This window comes from Xiphophorus maculatus, chromosome 21 (genome assembly GCF_002775205.1).
Source record: "Xiphophorus maculatus strain JP 163 A chromosome 21, X_maculatus-5.0-male, whole genome shotgun sequence".
Taxonomy (NCBI): Eukaryota; Metazoa; Chordata; class Actinopteri; order Cyprinodontiformes; family Poeciliidae; genus Xiphophorus; species Xiphophorus maculatus.
This window is the reverse complement of record NC_036463.1, coordinates 17,095,453-17,113,961: the sequence shown is the minus strand read 5'-3', so window position 1 is coordinate 17,113,961 and position 18,509 is coordinate 17,095,453. Positions and strand designations below refer to the sequence as shown.

Below are 18,509 nucleotides of genomic sequence, written 5' to 3'. Positions count from 1 at the left end.
ATTGGATCATCTGTTCAAACTCTAAAATTGATTTAATATGAAATCACACTCAAATGATGAGAAAAAGTCAAGAACAAAGACTTTAATATACTAAAGGAATAAAATCTGGGCTGGTAATATTCTACACAGATTACACATTTTTAAACACAGTCTATGTCTTGTAATACATTTAAATTGGTCATTTTTTTCAGTACTGACAAAATATCTTATTGTCAAGACAACATTGTGTCTCCTTCAAAGAAGAAACATTAAACCGGTGTGATTTCTCTTTTAGTAACTTGCAATCCACGTATTATGTGACTAAATGCTCCAAACATGGACTGGTCTGAAAATGAAGAGCGTGAGAGAGAACATGTGATTGTTCTGTAACACCTCTCTGTTCCTGCAGCTTGTTAATTTAGCCTCACGAGCTAAATCATATAGCTCCTGTTTTCTCAGTCTCGCATCAACACGTCGGCTTCTTCATCCTCACTTCCTCTGGGTGCTTTTCTTGTTACTTATAAAATGTTATTTCGCTCATTTCGTTTTCCTGCACCTATTTTGAATGCAAGTAGACCTGTTTCATAGCTAGAAGTAGCAACAAGATAAACTGTTATTAACACGTACCTCAGTTATCAGCGAGGACTAGGATTTTACCTTTAATTTTTCCTTTTCTATTATTCTGTGTTTTTAGCTCAGTAACCTTATCAGATAGGTTAGAAACATACATTTTTCCCTTGGTACTTCTATTTCTCCCAGCGACTGTGTCAAAAGGATAGTCTGCTCTGCTATTGAATACAATAGAAGTGAATGGAAGCAGCTAAAAATCTTGCCCTCCATACATAATCATTTACAACAACTAATAAACTCTGTCATGTACAGTTAGTTTTCTCACAACATGCAGCTTGCCTCTAAAAAGACACTTCAAACTAAGCCTAAATGGCTAATTGTTGCTATCGAAGGGAAAGATTATTGATTTCATTAAATTAGCGAATCACATGGCTGTCAGCAGACGTTAGGATTTCTTCATTTTTCTACAAACTTACAGCAAGTGTAAGTAAGGAAACTAATCAACACTTCTCAAAACCTTACTTTTAAACCTATCTACTCTCTATTTAAAATATGCAAGCAAATGAGCTACCCAAGCCTAAACAAGAGTTGGAGAGATAATGTTAACGGCATTGGAAAAGAGCTAAACAAACACTGAAGAAAAGGAAGTTAGAATCAAGTATTCAGACCGAACGTAGACAAAGGAACAGTGAATATCTATCAACTGCATGAACATGCTGTTCACCCAGACATGGCTGCACAAATAATACTCCTACTTCTTTCTGTACATTCTGTCACGGGGACAATAATAGCGAGGGGGGGATTGCAGTGCTTGTCAACAACAGATGGCGTAATCCTGGGAAAGTTACCGACAAGGTGCATGTCTGCGCCTGGAATAATAAACTGTTGCCTGCTGGTTGTGTCTGTCAGTAGTATGTACAGACAGAGTTCACCTGTGTTACCTGCAAATGCAGGCTAATTTTGCTGTATTTGATCTGTTCAAAGTTAAGGCCGTCGTTTACGTCGGATTTGTTTTAGAAAGAAGGCCTAAGAACCATGGATTGGGCTTTTCTCTGGAAAACGGAACAATGTGGTGAACTGGATCTCCCTCGGCTCTACGACCGAAGTGCGGATTATTGTTTCCCTTCACCTATTGTTTACTTTTGGAATGAGTCACTTTTGTAGCGTTTGGATCCCGTCCAGGACAAGAACCGGTCGATGCGGTTCGACAACACGCAGCGAGAGATTCGTCTCTCTGAATGCAATGTTCAGTATGAGCGTGTCTCCCGGCCGACTCCCCTTTGTGTCACTTTCATTTTTGTCATCCTTTAATCACAACAGACCAGAATAACAGGGTGAGCAACGCGTTGTGCCGTGAGATCACCGCGTCGTCGCACTTGCACAGAAGGCACACTCACATGGCCATGCCGAACTGCTCCAGCCACTTCTTTTTCAGCTCTTTGGTCTTGAAGAAAAACTCAAAGCCGTTCTGGCCCTGGTTGTGAGTGAGGTAGAATCCGTAGGACCACTGCAACAGAAACAGACGAAAACAAAAACAAAAATGTTTGAGACAGGAGATGAAACAACGGCAGGCAAAACACACTGAGGGAGAGGAGGCAGAAAAGACAGATGGGGACAAAGAGATGCAAAATGAAGGAGGGATGCCTTGGGGAGAGCAAGCACAAAGACAGAGAAGGAGGAGAGCAAATGAAGTGATGCAGAGGTAGAGGGTGGGGAAAGTGTGAGTTAACTGTGGCGCATTGCTGCTGGGTTTCAGACGGCCTGCAAAGACCCAAGCAGCGAGCAGGTCTGCAATCGGCTACAATTATCCACTTTAAAGGCTAAATATCAGCCCGTTAGCTTCCGTGTCGACTCGGGCGTCCGCGTTTTTAGACGCCGTGGCGAAAGCAGGTGCTTTTGCGCGACGCGCTTCTCACGACTGCCGGTCGTGGTTTTAGAAACTCCTCGCACTCGGCTGTGAAGGTCAAGCTGCTCCAGGTTCACCGTGCGGTTAGGAAAGAGCAGCGGTGCATTTCCTCGACCGGATGGATAGAGGAAAGGAAAAAGCGCCGCTCCACGCTGGCAGTCCCAGTGGACGCCGTGGCCTATGATGTAGGGTGAGAGCGTCGTCCTGCCAATTTGTAAAGGAGAAAAACAATGTTGTTGTTTTTTTTTTTTTATGAGAGCTGTTTTATCTTTTTTGTTTTAAAGAGGTCTGCTGACTGCTATTAAAATGCTATTAGCCTTCATTATAAAGTCATGGGAAGACTAAGTAAACACCAGGATTCGATAGAATTTTTTTTTTCAGTGTTACTGAGGAACACAGTAGGGCTTCAGTTCCTTTCAAAGCTCTCTTTAGGTGCCACCACAGGATATCAATCAGGTTGAAGTGTGAACTTTGACTGGATCATCTCAACCTCGATTCGTTTCATAATCAGCCATTCTGTCATTTTCTGTAGAGTGTCATCCTCTCGTTTGTATGACAAAATATTGGACATGCTTTAATGTAATGAGAAAATATATCACACGGTGCTGAAGGCCTCTGGCTACAAGACAAGCCCAGATAATCACTCCTCCACCACTGTGCTCGACAACTAGGATGAGGGATTTAAGGGGTGTGTGATTTTCTCCAACCAAAGCTTTAAATGACCTTATAATTTTCCCAGATGGAAGATATTATTCTTAAATCTTATTTGTAAATCTATGTATTTATTTACCGTGTGTTTTACTTGCTAATTGCTAGCTTGCGGCTATTGTTTATGTACATGGAAACTCTTCCATTTATTTTATCTCAAAGGGTGGACCAGGATTCATTGAAATATTTAGTTTTGAATATTAAAGCCAGAATGATGGCCTTTACATGGTTTAACTTAGCTTAGATACAAATTAGCAACAATTTGGAGTTCTTTGTTAGCTTTGCTGATAATATTTAGCTAGTAGTTTTGCCAGCTTGATAGCAAGCTACCAAGCATTAGCATAAAGCTGTTTGTTTGTAGTGTTTGTAATGAAAGAAATGAAAAGTAGCAATAGCAAGGAGTTGATGAGAAAGGTTTTAGCTTGACGTTTTGCTAGCTAGCTGTTGAAGGAAGGCGTTCAGGATGTTCGCAGCCGTTCCTGTGACCCTCGACTACAAACTAATTTGAATACTTCCGGACTGATACCAAATGAAGCTGATGCATTTACTTTTAGGACATTTTCAAATTCTTATCTTTTTAACTGAAAAATGTTCCAACACAAAGCATTTTCCTCTTTGCAATACTAAGTTGGGTCTCAAAACACAGCAACTTTTTTAATGAAAACAGACTTGGGCATGCCCGCTTGTTAAACTTGGATAAATAGAGCAAGAGTTTTCCTAGAAACTTCTCATTTGTGCCGGCGAGTATGTACTAAGAACATAGACAAAACAAAACAGAAAATATTCCACCCAAAAAGTCAGGGAACTGAAAATCTTGCTTATTTTTTTTAAGGCAAAAACCTCCGAGACTCTCAACCGACAATAATTTATTTCTACTTTGCTTCATTTAAATATTTCATATTAAAGCTATTGCTAAGCAAGAGAAATTACAATAAAAGCATCTGTGTGGTTTTAATAGGAAAATGATATGACCTGATTACCTTTAACTTGGCATCTTTGGCTGAAATAATGCTTGATCTGAAAGCATTTAAACATACTTTATAAAAACAAAAAAAGAAAAGCTTAGGTTTTGTTGACTGTCTTTGGTCTCTGAATACTTTATGCAGAACCGTTTTACCTCCAGATAATCTGCATACAAACATTTCTTTTATGATGGAGGTTCTCATCTTCGCTACCTTCAAGCAGACGCGTTCATTTCCATCACGGCTAGTGCAAATATAGCACCGAAGAAAACGCGTTACATTCTTCATGTCGGAGGTGAACGACGCCGAAACGGCTGCAACCTTCATAAATGTAATCCTGTAAGCCCATATGGGCCTAAGCCCACTAATGTCTGCTATTACTGCATCATTATTACCCAAATCAATGTTTCCTGGCACGCCTTGGATATCATTCTTCATTATGATTGGCAATATTTTCCCCCAGTTGGCACTTTGTATTCACTGTGTGTACAAGAGTAGTCAGGCCCAAAGCGAGGTTTAATGATAGCACCATCTGGGAAGAGGCAGGCTGTTCCAGTCTGACACTGTTTCAGAAGGATGCGGAGGGAAAAAAAAAAAAAAATGAATAAGGGAATGTAAAACAAGAGCAGGAACAAGCATGTAGCAAATTATTTAGGACTGCTTTCTGTTAATTATTTTGTTGTTCCTGTTATGAGCCTGAAAGGTTTTTGCGTGTAGCTCATTTTCGGAGCACGCCGGGGGATTTACGGCACAGAAGGCGGCAGCGGGGTAGAGAGACTGTTACAGGTGCTTATAAGACCCTATAAAGAAGCATGCGAAGTTCATTTTCATTCAGTTTTATGAACCCGGGTGTATCTGACAAATGGTTATGGTCGTTCATTACGCAGAAATAGCTCCGCTAATTGGTTTGTCAGGACTCCAACGTGTTCTCCGAGCTTTGCTGACTCAGTCATAAAGAGGCAATAACGGGCCTGACGTCGCAGAGCTCGCCTCCATTACAGCGGACGACTCGTTAGGTGGGGCTTGTTTTATTCGTGTCATTTAACGGCATGTTAATAGAGCAATTTTGTTATTGTTTTATCTATTTTAGAAGCTAAACATTACAGCAGAATTGTAAAACGGACTACAGGGCTGCATCCTGCTGGGACAGCCTACACGGCGAGAAGCTGCTTGTGAGATTTAATACCATCCAAAGCTCTTCAGTAAATCACAGTTAAAGTGGGAGAGAGACTTCGTGAAGTACTGCAGTATAAAATTTAAAGCGAAGTCTCCCAGACATACGGTATTTTGTATTCAATACCCTTTGACCAATAGATCCATACAGAAGCATTCTTAATAATAAGTAGAACAAATGTGCAGATACAAACTGCAGGTTTTCAGGAACATGTTCAAAAAAATAATCACGTTTTTTACGGTTTTGAAAAGCTTTTAAAAGCTCTCCAAAGGGAAAGTCGCGGAAAGATTCGTCTGTCTGCTTTGCCAAAGTGTAACCGATTTACTATCTTAGAATTGGAATAAGTTTTCTCATCACCGTGTTTTACTTTTGCAATAAGCAAAGTGAGAGAAAGAGAGAGAAAAAAAACAACCTACAATTGATTGACAGAAAGATCTTGAGCCAAATTGAAAAGTAGACTGACTTGTTTCAGAGCAGATTTATGACAATTGCCTACAGGCTCTTGGCAACGTGTTCACACCTCTTGAACTTTTTTCCATATTTTGTCAAGTTGCAACCACAAACTTTTTTTGTGAGGTTGGGGCGCACTTATGTCCATTTCGCACATCTAATGTGACATTTTTGCCCATTTTTCTTTGCAAAGTGCTCCAACTCAGTGAGATTGACTGGAATATGAAATTACTTTAAAGGCAATTCATTGCACAGGATTTGATTTAGAGGTATTTCAATATTTGGTGCTGAATACATATTAACAGCCCCACTTTTCAGATTTTATTAGTAAAAAAGAAAATATTGAAAAACATGCATTGTTTTCCTGATGCTTTCCAACTCTGCATCGCATTGGGTTGGTCTAATATAAATCCCAGTAAAATAACCTAACTTTATGGTTGTAATGGGACAAAATGCAAATATGTTAGGGGTGTGAATAACTTTAGTAGGCTCTGTGTGCAGGTTAGAGAGCTGCACACCTTGCAGTGATGCAACATGCATTACACCTAATATGAGAGGCAAAACATAAACTCTCAATATGAATGCAGTGCAGCAAATTGGGTATCATTTCTCAAACTTTCATGACGTTCTAAGACAGCAGCGTGAACTATTGCGTCTTCGGCACCCAGACCTTCCTGTTCTCCTTGTCGGACGTCGGGTTGTTGGTGATCTTGAAGAGGTGCAGGTCAATCACTTCTTTCATCTCGTAGTTGTCCCCTCGGCGCTTGCAAACGATCACGGCAGCGTCGAACAGGAAGATGTGTCTGCGGAGGGAATCAAAGCGACGGCCAAATGAAAATCTGTCTCGCAGGTGGGTTTTGTGTGTGTTTTCTCTTGAGTCAGACTTGCATAAGCTCTGTAGTTATTTGACAAAACGATTACCCTGTATAGTTCATATTACATAATGCAGCCGATTGTATCCTAGAGCTTACAGAGTGGGAGGAAGATTCCCTTAATGACATTCATTTGCTACGGTGCAGTTCACCCAATTACATCAGTTAGCGGGGAATAACAGGTTTGGTTTCATCGACACTTCGTCCTGAGCTACTGCGTTCTGTGGAAGGCTTCCAGCAGCATCGCCCCTCCTTCTGTCTGGATTCACTTGACATCCTACCTGTCCTGCTTAGCTCGTTTGTCCACTGAGGTCACCCGCACCTCCCCATCGCCTTTGGGTCTCCCGTAGTTGCTCAAAGGCTGGTTCTGGGGAAGCAGATAAAGAGAAAGACAGATCACTTTTCGACTGGCGGTCCAAACCCAGAGCACTAAATCACCACCGCGGCATTATTTGGACTTACCAGGTTTTCAATGGATCTCTGGTACTGCTCTATTTCTCGCAACGTCTCATTGTCCCGTTTGACTTCGTTGACGTACTGAGCCAAATCCTGCACACACACACATCATCAAAAAGGCGATGAGTATACTTCAACTTTAGTCCACAAAGAAAAGTTTGGAAAGTTGCGTGGAGGATTTAATGTTCGTACATTTTTCCCACGGTAAAAGTTTTCAAACTTTTCCAGCACCAAACTTTGGAGATAAAAACAATACAAGGAAAAAAAGAAGACAGTTTCAATTCACTATTATATGAGATTACTTTTTTCCCAGAGTTTCCAGGGTAGTAACTAGTTACATTTACTCATTTACATTTACTTGAGTAACATTTTCGGAAAAAAAAAAGACTTCTAGGAGTATTTTTACTGTGCTGTACTTTTTACTTTTACTTGAGTAATTTTATTATGACGTATCGCTACTCTTACTCGAGTAAAATTTCTGGATACTGCACCCACTTTACAGAAAGAACAAGCTTGTTTCAACTAAAAAGTCACCAGTTTTTTTAGCTTTGTATTGAAATAAACTTATGTTTTACTTTTATTTGAATGAAATATGTTAAAGTAGTGCTACTCTTACTTGGCCACTCTGCCACTTCTGTTTATTACTGTTACTAAAAATGTCTTGTAAGAGTATTCTAACAAGAAGGGACAATGTAAACCTAAAACCTTATAAAATTTTATGTTTTGAAAATTCTCATACACACACTCTAATAAATTTCCCCGTTTCAATAAGACCACCTTAATTTCATAACACAGATCAACAATAAATACTCATTACATTGAACAGATCGATTAATGTTAAGTTAAATTACCTTCCTGCTGAAATTAATTTATTAAACACCATAAAAATGATCACTTGACTTTCTGTAGGGAGTCCTTTCTGCTAGCAGTTTACTCCAACTTTCATACAAAACTGCAGATGGAATATCAAGAACTTTCCAAACCTCAAAAACACATTATTGAAATTCATGCATTTCAAAGATCCTCAAAGGTATTCCCCACTCTTTCAGCTTACATGTTTACATTTTGTCGGATTGCAGCCACAAGTTTTAATGCATTTTACTGGGGTTTATGTGAGCAGATCAACATCAGGTTGATGCATAAAAGCTCTAAATTTGTAAAGTTGGTGGGTAAATTTTTTCGTTATTCCCAGCTTCAAAGATTGAATACTTTATCAACGCCTAAAAAAGATCATTGTCCATTAATTTATTAAATGGCTTTAGTAACAAAACTTCTATATTCTCAGCGAATGTTGGGATAGGATTATAGAAATACCTTCATCGCATCCAGCGCTGTCCGTAGATTATTTTTTTCAGAGGCGTCATGGGTGTGTTTTACCAGTTCCTGTTGAACAAAGCAAAAAAAATATATAAAACAAAGTAAAATAATCACACACAGAAAAGAACAAAACCGATGAAGGCGAATAAAAGATAGCATACACAAAAACATTGATAAAGAGTCAGTCCATGCGACATAAAAACTTAAAGTTTCTGCTCTGGAAATAAAATCCAAAAAGTCAGACCGGTCCTAAAATAAATCTGATACAGTGTGTGTGCGTTCGTGTGCACTTATCTATAGGAGGTTGTGTGCATGCGCGTCAGTTTATATCTGAAATTATTTGCCAGTGCGGCAGTGCTACGTAAACAAGACATCTAGACTTCGGCGGTGAAGGATAAGAACAGATGTCATGCATGAGGCCACACTGAGGGAGATGGGGTGTGTGCGCGTGTGGGCATGTGTGTTTGTTTGTCCTGCCTGGCGTTTCTCAAATCCCCGTTGTCACTCAAGCTCAACCTGGGCATTATTATCACGAGCAAGACGACAGAGGCCTATTTATCAAGCCTGTGCTCCGACCTCCCCGCATCCACAGAGATACAGAGGCTGGGAGTGGTCTTGCTGATAGCAGGCGGCCAAACATGATGGACTTATTGAGGGAATTCAAACAGGGGAGAGAAGGAAGGACGAGCGCGGGGCGAGCCAATGGCTGATGACAAAAAAAGTGGGGGGAAAAAGAAGACAAAGAAAGGAAGTGGCGGTGGGTGAAAGAGAGAGGAAGTGACGAGGCATTAGTTGGAGAGATTCTAGATGTCACCATGTGAAGAAGTAGAGACTTTATTCAGCTAAGCTAGCTGTTACTCAGCTGTTCTACAGAGATTTGGCCCCATGTTGACACAAGACGATGTGCTTTGTATCTACGCACATTTCTCCTTTTTTTAAATATCATTTTTACTTTTTGGCAGGGGTGCTACAAAAAGGTGGGCAAAATGTTTTTTGGGGGTTTTTTTTATCTTTCATGTAAATTTTTGGTTGTTTATCTTTGGTTCACACAGTGAACTCTCAAAATTATTTGTGTTGGCCGGTTTGAAGGTGCTTTAATGAGTGACCAGACTGAGACAGGGCTGCCCCAACTAATCTTGCAGCACTGCTAGTCAGCTGGCTTTAAGTAGGCCAACTGCGATTTTAACAACAGTGTTATCTAAAAAAAAAAAAAAATCCTGGGTGAAGCTCTGCAAATTTCCATACCACATCTTTCTGGGTCTGTCCATCATCCTGAATTACTGCCTTTGTAAGTGAGGGAAACCATAACTCAGGGTGATTAAATGACAAAGAAAGTTTTGGTGTGGGAACTTGGGAAGCTTCACCCCTCCCACTATTGCGATAAAACTACAGTTCATCTGAGACAACTGTCCTTTATGTTTTATACCAGACTCTGCTCCAGCATGCCATCAAATTTACAGAATTTTGTATAAAAACGTGACAATAGATGAAATAAGTATTTGAAGATATACCGCAAAATTTAGTAGGCCAATGCTGAAGAACTCTGCAAGTCTAATTTATGATTTTTGGATCTAAAATCTGCAGAGATCTTAAGTTCTCCTGTTTGATTATTTTCTTTGCAGATAATACCAAAGAAATCTCTATTGTTAATATGTGTCTTATTATTAAAGTACTACTAATGTGCGAAATGTGCAGAGGAGTGTTATTTTCTGAGAAAATGCTGAAAAAGGACTTCCAGTCCTTGTTTGTCTCTGCTGTTGCTCAGCCCTCCTTTCATCGCCTTACTTTATTTATTTTCTTCTTTCTACTTTGTCCTCGATCGTCTGTATCGAATGACAATTACACTGCGGTCATTCTCAACTCAGTCATAAACTAGATGCACAAACAGTCAGGATGAGCTGCAGAGCCTGAAGGACAAATGCAGGGAGGAGGATGGGAAAACGCAGTCAATGCTGCCTCTGGTGGACACATGGTGTAATAACAGCTGTCTTAGAATGAATTTACTGAGTTTTGTTTTGTTTGTTTTTTTAGATCAAAAACTTACTGATTTAGCTGAGAATGTCCTGTTGAAAGTCTGTTGAGACACCGTTGTTTACAGTGTGACACTGACATCTCAAATATCTGACTAATGAGAGGTTTGTAAGAAACTTAGATGCTGATTTTTGTAGACAACTTCATTACTCGGATGATTTGCAGAAGGCTTATGAAAAACCTTCCCATTGCTTCTCAGTCTCACAGAAAATCAGAAGTAGTCCTTTTTCTTTTTTTTTACTAACTTATCAGAAAAACATATATGTGAAATCAACTGATGCGTAGTATGTGAATAAATTTCTGTGTTTTTTTTTTTTATGCTGTACCTGCAAAAGGAGATGATACTTCAACACCCGCTGCATGGGAACCACAAGCAGGTCTCTCAAGGTGAACTTGCCATAATTGGCTCTTTTAGAACATTCCTGCAGAAAGATTTAATAATAATAATAGCGAAAATAAAATCATTAATTAGGTACATTGTACTATATATTAATCCCTTTGGTAATACTATTTTGCATTTTTCCAGAAAGAAATTTGTTTATTTTCTAACTTATACACATGTACTGATCCATATGCTTCCAGTTTTATAGCAAAATGTAATGCTTAATGAATCATCACCATCTCCTGCAATGCCTCATTTGCTCACTTGAGGGCATCCTCTTTTCACTCTGCGCAGCTTAGAAACTGCAAACGTGTCATCCTGCACTGTGGGACATCGATTGATCTCTTTGTCACTTTAAAGCAGCCAGGAAGCTGTTCACCTCTAGCTTCATGCGCACGTCCTCTCTGTTTTTGCAGATGTCGTCCAGGGTGGTGATGGCCGTCTCCACGTGACTGCAGTATTTCCCGTAGATCAACAACCTGCGTCCGGTCAGAGCAGAAGGACCCAACCGATCAGTCGACACAACTTTACACAGATTTTCATAGTTTGATTGTGATCTTACGATTGATATGAGATCACAAAATTATAAACACTCGTTTTTTTCCTGTTAAACTAGAAAACAAACACAGTAGGGCTGCAACTAACAATTATTTTAGTAATTGCTTAATCTATCAATTACTATAACGATTAATCAGATTTTTAAAAATGGCACATTCTAAATAATTTTCATTTAGCTATGTAAGCCTTTATTTTAAAAAAAGCAATTCAGTTCTTTTTGTAAATAAGAAAAAAAAAAGCATGACCTAAAATGCAATAATGGCACTAATTTAATACATTTGAATCAGATTACACAAAATTTATATATATATTTTAACAGTTTTTGGGTTAATTACTGCCCTGATTATATTTTTATATTTCAGCAAATGGCTGTGTACTCGAGTTTATTAATCAATTACCAAATTAGTTGACAATTATTTTAATAATTGATTAATCTGATTAAGTACAGCAAAATAAAAATGAAATCTGAGCACGTTTTGTCACAAAATGAAGTTAAGAGAGGCTGTAAAATTGCATGATCTTGTCCTGTTTTCATGAGGAAGCGGGGACAAGAACCCAGTAAAAAATTAGATGCTCCTGATGTTGCTTCTTACCTTTCTTTAAAACTTATGAAGATCTGGTAAAGGTTTTGGGAACCTCTCTGGTGGACCGACTCTTGGATTTCCAGCAATAAGCCCTTGTGAACCTTAACCAGTTCCTAAAAGAAGCAGGCAGAAAATTAAATGAATCAGTGCTGACCGTAAAACATTTGTTATGATTATTTCCCCCTATCCTGAGCTCTAAAGGTTTTGTAGCAGGTACATTTCATTAAAAATGAAGGCCTTTTAGTCTCAACGGACATACCTGCAACCTAACAACAACACTCAACTGAGCTTTAAATGTGGCAAGAATTTCAGATGCACTTTGTTTCAACAGCAGAAAAATTCACAGAGCAAAACCTGAAGGAATTTAAAAGCCCCAGATCCCACGGTCAGACTCGAAGCAGCATGTATCAATACATTTTGTAGGGCAAAAAAAACAAACTTGAGTGGATGTTTTGGTTGTCAGCAGAGAGATTCGCACAATCAGGTTTTGCTGGCATTTTGTGCACATCTGAAATTGTAAATCCAGCAAATAGAACATATATTGGTATATTACATTTCTGCCCTTTTTTAAAAAAAGATTGGTTCTCTCTCCAAATTTCCTCAGGAGCTAATTTAGAACCTAGCTAAACAAAATCTAACTTTTTAGCAGCTAACCATTAGCTGCAAACTACTTGTCTACCAGTAAGCTTTTTATCATTTTATGTAACCTGTATTTATTCTGTACTACTAACAAACAGTTGCTATGATGCTACTCTGCAAAGAAACAGAAAACACAGAAAATGTTTACCCGTTTTACCTCTGAAAAACTAGCACTGTCACTGGTAGCATGCTAGCATGCTACCAGTGGATTTTAGCTACTAGCATGACTGCTGCTAAACACAATATCAAAAAAAAGTTGTTATAATATTTTTTATAAATACATGGCTGTTTTCAGAGTAACATCGCAGAAATTGTTTACTCCTAATAAACAACTGCTATCATATTACTCTGGAAAGCAACAAAAAAACAGAAAATTAGCACTGTCACTGTTAGCATGTAGCACATTAGCTTCCAGCAGGACTGCTGCCAGTCAAGACCACTAAAATAACTGCAATATTAAAAAAAAGAGAGTTATTGCAAAATTAAAAATATATTACATACAAATAAGTAAAACTGAATAACAGAAAATACATTTGGAAATATATGTTTATCAGTAGTTGGTGTGATTTCAAACTTTACTTAACTTCCAGTTGACCGCATTCAAAGACAATAACTCACCGGAATATTCACAAACACCTTCTCCATCTCAACCGTAGAAAAAAACACGGTGAGGGGCATCATAAAGTGCTGCGGGAGAAACAGAAAGAGAAAAGAACGCATGGGAATGAAAGCTCGTTCCTCCAGTGAAAGTGGGGGAGTCATTTTGAACGAGACGCTGTTACATTATGGAGGCCAAGCTGCAAGGAGCTGCAGTAAGCAGAAACAACCAGGCCTGTCCGGGTCACGGCAATAATCTCATTTTCAGAGTGTGCAATTTAATGATTTCCCCTCTCCGAAAACTCCCACCACAGTCAATTCTGCATCTCAATGGAGTGGGGGAGCGCAAACAAAATTTCACCATAACAAAAGTCATCTACTGAGGCTCTCCGCTGGGAAATCAGGCAAGGGCCTTTTTTGTGGACGTTAACATACACAAGGGGAAGAAGACAAGTAGTTTTGGCTAGGGGTCTGGAACCAGTGGGTCTCCAATAGTCCTGGAAAAATGCAGAGGAAAATGGAAAAGATGTAGTTTTGGCAAAAACAAATAGTAACTGTATTGTTCCAGACTCCACTTTCCAAAGTTCATCTGCCTTTACGTCCATTTTAGAAAATAAAACACTGAGTGGAAAAATACAAAATCTTGGTCCTTCTTAAACTCATTCTACTGTTTGACAGCAAATTTCTTCCCCCCCCCATTTGGAGTGAGTTTGTTTCAATTTCACACTATACAGCAGTGAAGGAGATTCAGTTGATTTTCAGTGCTCTTGAAAATGTTTGAAAATAACCATTAGGGGGTGTACTGTTATCTAACAAATTTCCATTTTTTCCATCAAAGCAGCTGAATGAGACTTTGGTTAATGGAAAATTATTATATTATGCTATAAGTGACAAATAGCAATAATTTATCCCTTTTATAAAGATTATTTAGGTGCAAATTGTTTTAATTGTGATATCTTGTAGTTACTGTAATAATTCTTTTTGAAAGAAAAAGTATTTTTGTAGCTGTCATATATAAAGCAAACTACTTTTTGCTTACATTCAGATCTTTATTTCAAATATTCTTGTGTTTTAAATAGTTTTTATGGTTTTGTGCGATTCAATTATGACATGCGATAATGGGAACAACTTCAAAAGTTGCAGTTTCTCGTATATTTTTTATATAGCCTTGTGTTTAGCCTTGTTGTCTCGCAGCAAGAAGATTCTCAAAAGAGTCCTGGATCCAATATTTAGTGGGGGAAATGCTGATTTTCATGCTTTTTTTTCCCTGGTGTACCTTACTCTCTACCAGTTGGGATACAAATAGATTTTATTGATCATTCTAGATGCTTGGTGCAACCCTCTGTTTCAGTTTTCAGGTGGTGTGTTTTGGAGATTTTTGTTCGTCTCCCTTTCCATTGTCCTCATTAGAAACAGCACAAAGATAACCTTAGGTTCTTGTCAAAGCTTGGTTTTCACAATTCTCATTTTAGTTTTTTTTTTCTCTTTTTTTCCAGTTTGTTTGCAGGTACAGCCAAGTTTATTCATTTGATTTTTGTCAAACAAGGTTAACTCTCTTTCCCAATAGAGAAAGGGGCCTCAGCGTCAGGCCACATTAATGCAAAAGGGAAACAAGAAGACAAATTAAAAGTTTATATTAATACTATAAATGACAAATTGTACATTATACTCTGTTAAAGTGTTCAAAGCCGTCAGTAAACAGCAGTAGCTATTATGATAGAATGAGTGTACTTTAGAGTCTTATGAAGAGATGAATACTTGTTGGACTGATCAGAAAATACATTTTCTAAATAATTCATACAGACAATATTTTCAAAGGTGTTTTTTCTCCCCCCCCCTCCATGATTTGAAACTCTGACCACCTTCAGTTTGAACTTCCAACAATGAAAAATCATCCAGAAAGTGAGAAACTCAATACACCTTCCTTAACTACACGCATAAACACTTCCATGTGTTTCCAAGGAACATTACCGACGTGAACTCTTTGGGTCCAGTAAATGCAAAGTATATCACCAGTGTCGTGTTATGGCTCGTCCAGAGCAGCGTAATGACTTCCATTTGTCAGTGCGAGCGTACCTTCTCTATAGACTCCAGGGTCTCGGTGTATTTCTCCTCTGTCTGCTTGATCTCTGTTAAGCAGCAACTCCTGATGTCGATCTCTGCCTGCTTCTGGAACGCCTACACACACACACACACACACACACACACGCACACACACACACACACACACACACACACACACACACACACACACCAACATGCACGCATACAGAGGCCGGTTACTGTGTGTCGGCGCTGTGGGCTTACAAACCGTCCAACCAGATGTAGTTGAGCCAAGCCTCAGAGTGAGGTCAGGGGTTACACATGCTCACTAAAGTGTCTGCCAAATATGAAAGAACTTTTTTTTTTTTTTGCTAAACCAGAGGGAGAAAATGTGGCAAATTAACTAAGCATGAAATTAGATGTACTGTTTCTACCTGTTTTCATTTTGAAGACTAATTAGGTGGAAAATTGAGATATTTAGCTGAAATTTAGTCTGATCTGCAAAAGCAGGAGTGCTTTTTTTTTTTTTTTTTAACTGTTTTACCATCTGGACGTGAGATGGAGGTTACAGACGGAACACAAACCGGAGGGGGGATGGCTTCCGTCTTCATCAGGTCCTCGTAGATCTCGCCGCCTTCCTCGTCCTCGTACACGCAGGCGTACAGGTCCTCCTCGTCCTCCACGCCGTTCTCACTGTGGACGCACGCAGAGTGTGTGAGCGGGACCGCACGGCGTCACGCTACTGACGAAAAATGGCTTCCGCCATCCGCAACGACCACAACTCACGCAAAGTTCTGCTTTTTACAGCTGTGGCCTGTGATGCCGTGCGGCAAAATCCAGCCAGAAGAGGATGCTGGGTAATTTGGGAGTGTGAAGGCGGTTCGGGTTTCTTAACGCTCACATCTAAGTTCATGAGGGTAAGTCGGAGGGAAAGCTTAGACTTAAATTTTAGTATAAAATGTTTCTTTCTCGAAGAACAAAAGGTCCACGTGTACAGTGGGAGGCACATGCAGTGGGATTCTTATTAAAAATGAATAAAAAGCTTCCAAATCAATTCATCTTTAGTTGTAGTAACGCAATTTCAAATCCGACTCATAATTTAAGTACAGTTGAAACCAGAGATTTACATATAATGAAAAAAAAAAGACTCGTACATCTTTTTTTCTACCTCTTTCCTAGCTTTCCTCTGAAGCTAGATCAGAGCAAAACTCTGTTGTTTTATGTCCGAATTACCTAAATTATTTCTGATTGATAAACGCCTCTTTAATGAAAGAAAGAATATGTCAGACTTATGTTTCAATGTCTTCAAAATCAGAGGTTTACTTACAGAATTATTACCATCTCTTTAAACAATGGCGGATAGACCGGATCCGTCATTGGACCTGGTCTATCCAATGACGGGTCGTTGGATGGACCAGTATGTAAACTTCTGGTTTCGACTGCATCTAGATTATCTGACTGCTCAGTGAGATTTCATATAGGACTATAGTATCCCTTTATCACAAACTATGTCAAACGAATTCAGAACATACAGAACAAAAATTATCAATCATTCCTCCAGCTTAATGTTTTAGCAATACCTCAGCCACTTTTAATTTTGCCAACATGTTTCTTCTCACTGGAAGTAACCTTAATGTTTTGTAGTGGTCCAGTCAAAGGCCAGACTTGAATCTGATAGAGAATCCGTGGACACACCAGTGGAAACACATAAAAGCTGGTCAGTATTCATAAACAGTACAAATCTGCCAGTAAAAATCAGTTATTGAACGCAACGTTTTAGTAAAATCTTAATTGGTTTATAAAACTGATATTCCTTTTGTGTTCTTTTACCATCTTTTGACAGATTTTTGTCTCATTTCCCATCAGGCTCAGCCTTCCTGAAATGAATTTTACGCCCCAACATGGCAGGGGTATGAATAACATTGGACTTCGCTACGGCTCACCTTGCCAAAAAGATTTACAACATACATTATTATTAACTGACTCGTCATATAAAACCGCACAGGAAATTTCGGGCCAATCCAACTACAAGAAAGATGCTGTGCATAAAATGGATATTTTCTGCTGCCTGTGCAAGTCTCATTCACATGAAAATGGAGATTCTGATGAGAAAAGCAGAAGTGTAAGGCTACGTTTCGGGTTTTTAAAGATCTAGAAAGTTTTCCTTTGCAGATCAGATGGATTTTTTCTGCAAAGTCAGCAGTCTACGTGCTTTTCTTTTTTTTTTTTTTTTGCAAGTAAATTTCTGGATCTGGCTTATACGTTTGGAAAGCTTTAAATGTGTCCGACCTCATCCTGCAGCTGGCTGGCTGGTTTATCTCTGCTGCTGCTTCCTGTGCAAATGGAGCTGTCAGCGCTAAACATAGAGCAGATCACTGCGAGGCGTCCCGACATCTTTATTACTGTGGACTCGTCTGCCCCCGCAGGCTTCAGTTACAATCCTAAAACGTCTTTATAGTGCAACTGAAGAATTTCACTGCACACAAAAGGTACCATTTCAAAGTTTAGTGTATTTAATGGGGGATTTTATGTAATAGACCAACACAGGTTCTGGAAGAAAATTAAGAGCCCACTGCACTGAACCTCATGATTATTCCACCAAATTTTGATTTCTGAACTCTTCATGAGTTAAAACATTAGTATTGTCGTTTCTAAATGAATATGAACTTGTTTTCTTTGCATTCTTTGTGGTCTGAAAGCACAGCATCTTTTTCGTTATTTTGACAACTGATTATCTCATTCTCTGCAAATAAATAAACAGTTTTGCTTGGAATTTCGGAGACATGTCGTCTATAGTTCATAGAATAAACGAACAATGTTCATTTTACTCAAACATATACATATGAAAAATAAAAATCAGAGAAATTGATCATTTGAAATGCTCTATTTTTTTTCCAAAGCTGTAATTGTGAAATAAAAAACAAACGTTGAGTTTTCAAACCATTTACAGATAAAAGTCGCCGAAGCGCATTGTGCGTTTGGATTTAGATCCCTTTACTCTAATACTTCTAATAGCTCAGGGAGAAATTTGTGGAGATGTTTAAACCAGGGTTTCTGTTACGAAACAATATCCGAGGCTTGGAACGTCTCACGGAGGAAACGGGGCGCACTGATTTCTCTTTTCTGGCCGATGCAAAAAAGTTGAATAGTTTTTGCAGCGTTGCGACCGAAAATAGAACGGTGGATGAGCTGACAGCTCAAATTCAGTCCAAAACAATTCTCAGAAGAAAATCAATAACAAAAAGGCCACTGTGTTGTCTGGCTATGTTTAGATAAAGGCG

The 18,509-nt window shown here is 38.9% G+C and overlaps 1 protein-coding gene across 3 annotated transcripts in view; it reads right to left on the bottom strand.

Moving 5' to 3' along the window:
- vav3 (vav guanine nucleotide exchange factor 3) overlaps window positions 1-18,509 on the bottom strand; it is a 103,083-nt gene that overhangs the window by 33,470 nt on the left and 51,104 nt on the right. For all 3 annotated transcript variants that reach the window (XM_023325884.1, XM_023325885.1, XM_023325886.1), the window contains exons 5-15: window positions 15,813-15,921; window positions 15,262-15,363; window positions 13,207-13,275; window positions 11,959-12,062; window positions 11,187-11,286; window positions 10,752-10,847; window positions 8,392-8,460; window positions 7,084-7,170; window positions 6,903-6,988; window positions 6,420-6,552; window positions 1,947-2,056 (exon numbers count right to left, since the gene is read on the bottom strand). In XM_023325884.1, coding sequence (XP_023181652.1) covers window positions 1,947-2,056; window positions 6,420-6,552; window positions 6,903-6,988; window positions 7,084-7,170; window positions 8,392-8,460; window positions 10,752-10,847; window positions 11,187-11,286; window positions 11,959-12,062; window positions 13,207-13,275; window positions 15,262-15,363; window positions 15,813-15,921 — 1,065 coding nt within the window. The remainder of the gene's footprint in view (window positions 1-1,946; window positions 2,057-6,419; window positions 6,553-6,902; window positions 6,989-7,083; window positions 7,171-8,391; window positions 8,461-10,751; window positions 10,848-11,186; window positions 11,287-11,958; window positions 12,063-13,206; window positions 13,276-15,261; window positions 15,364-15,812; window positions 15,922-18,509) is intronic.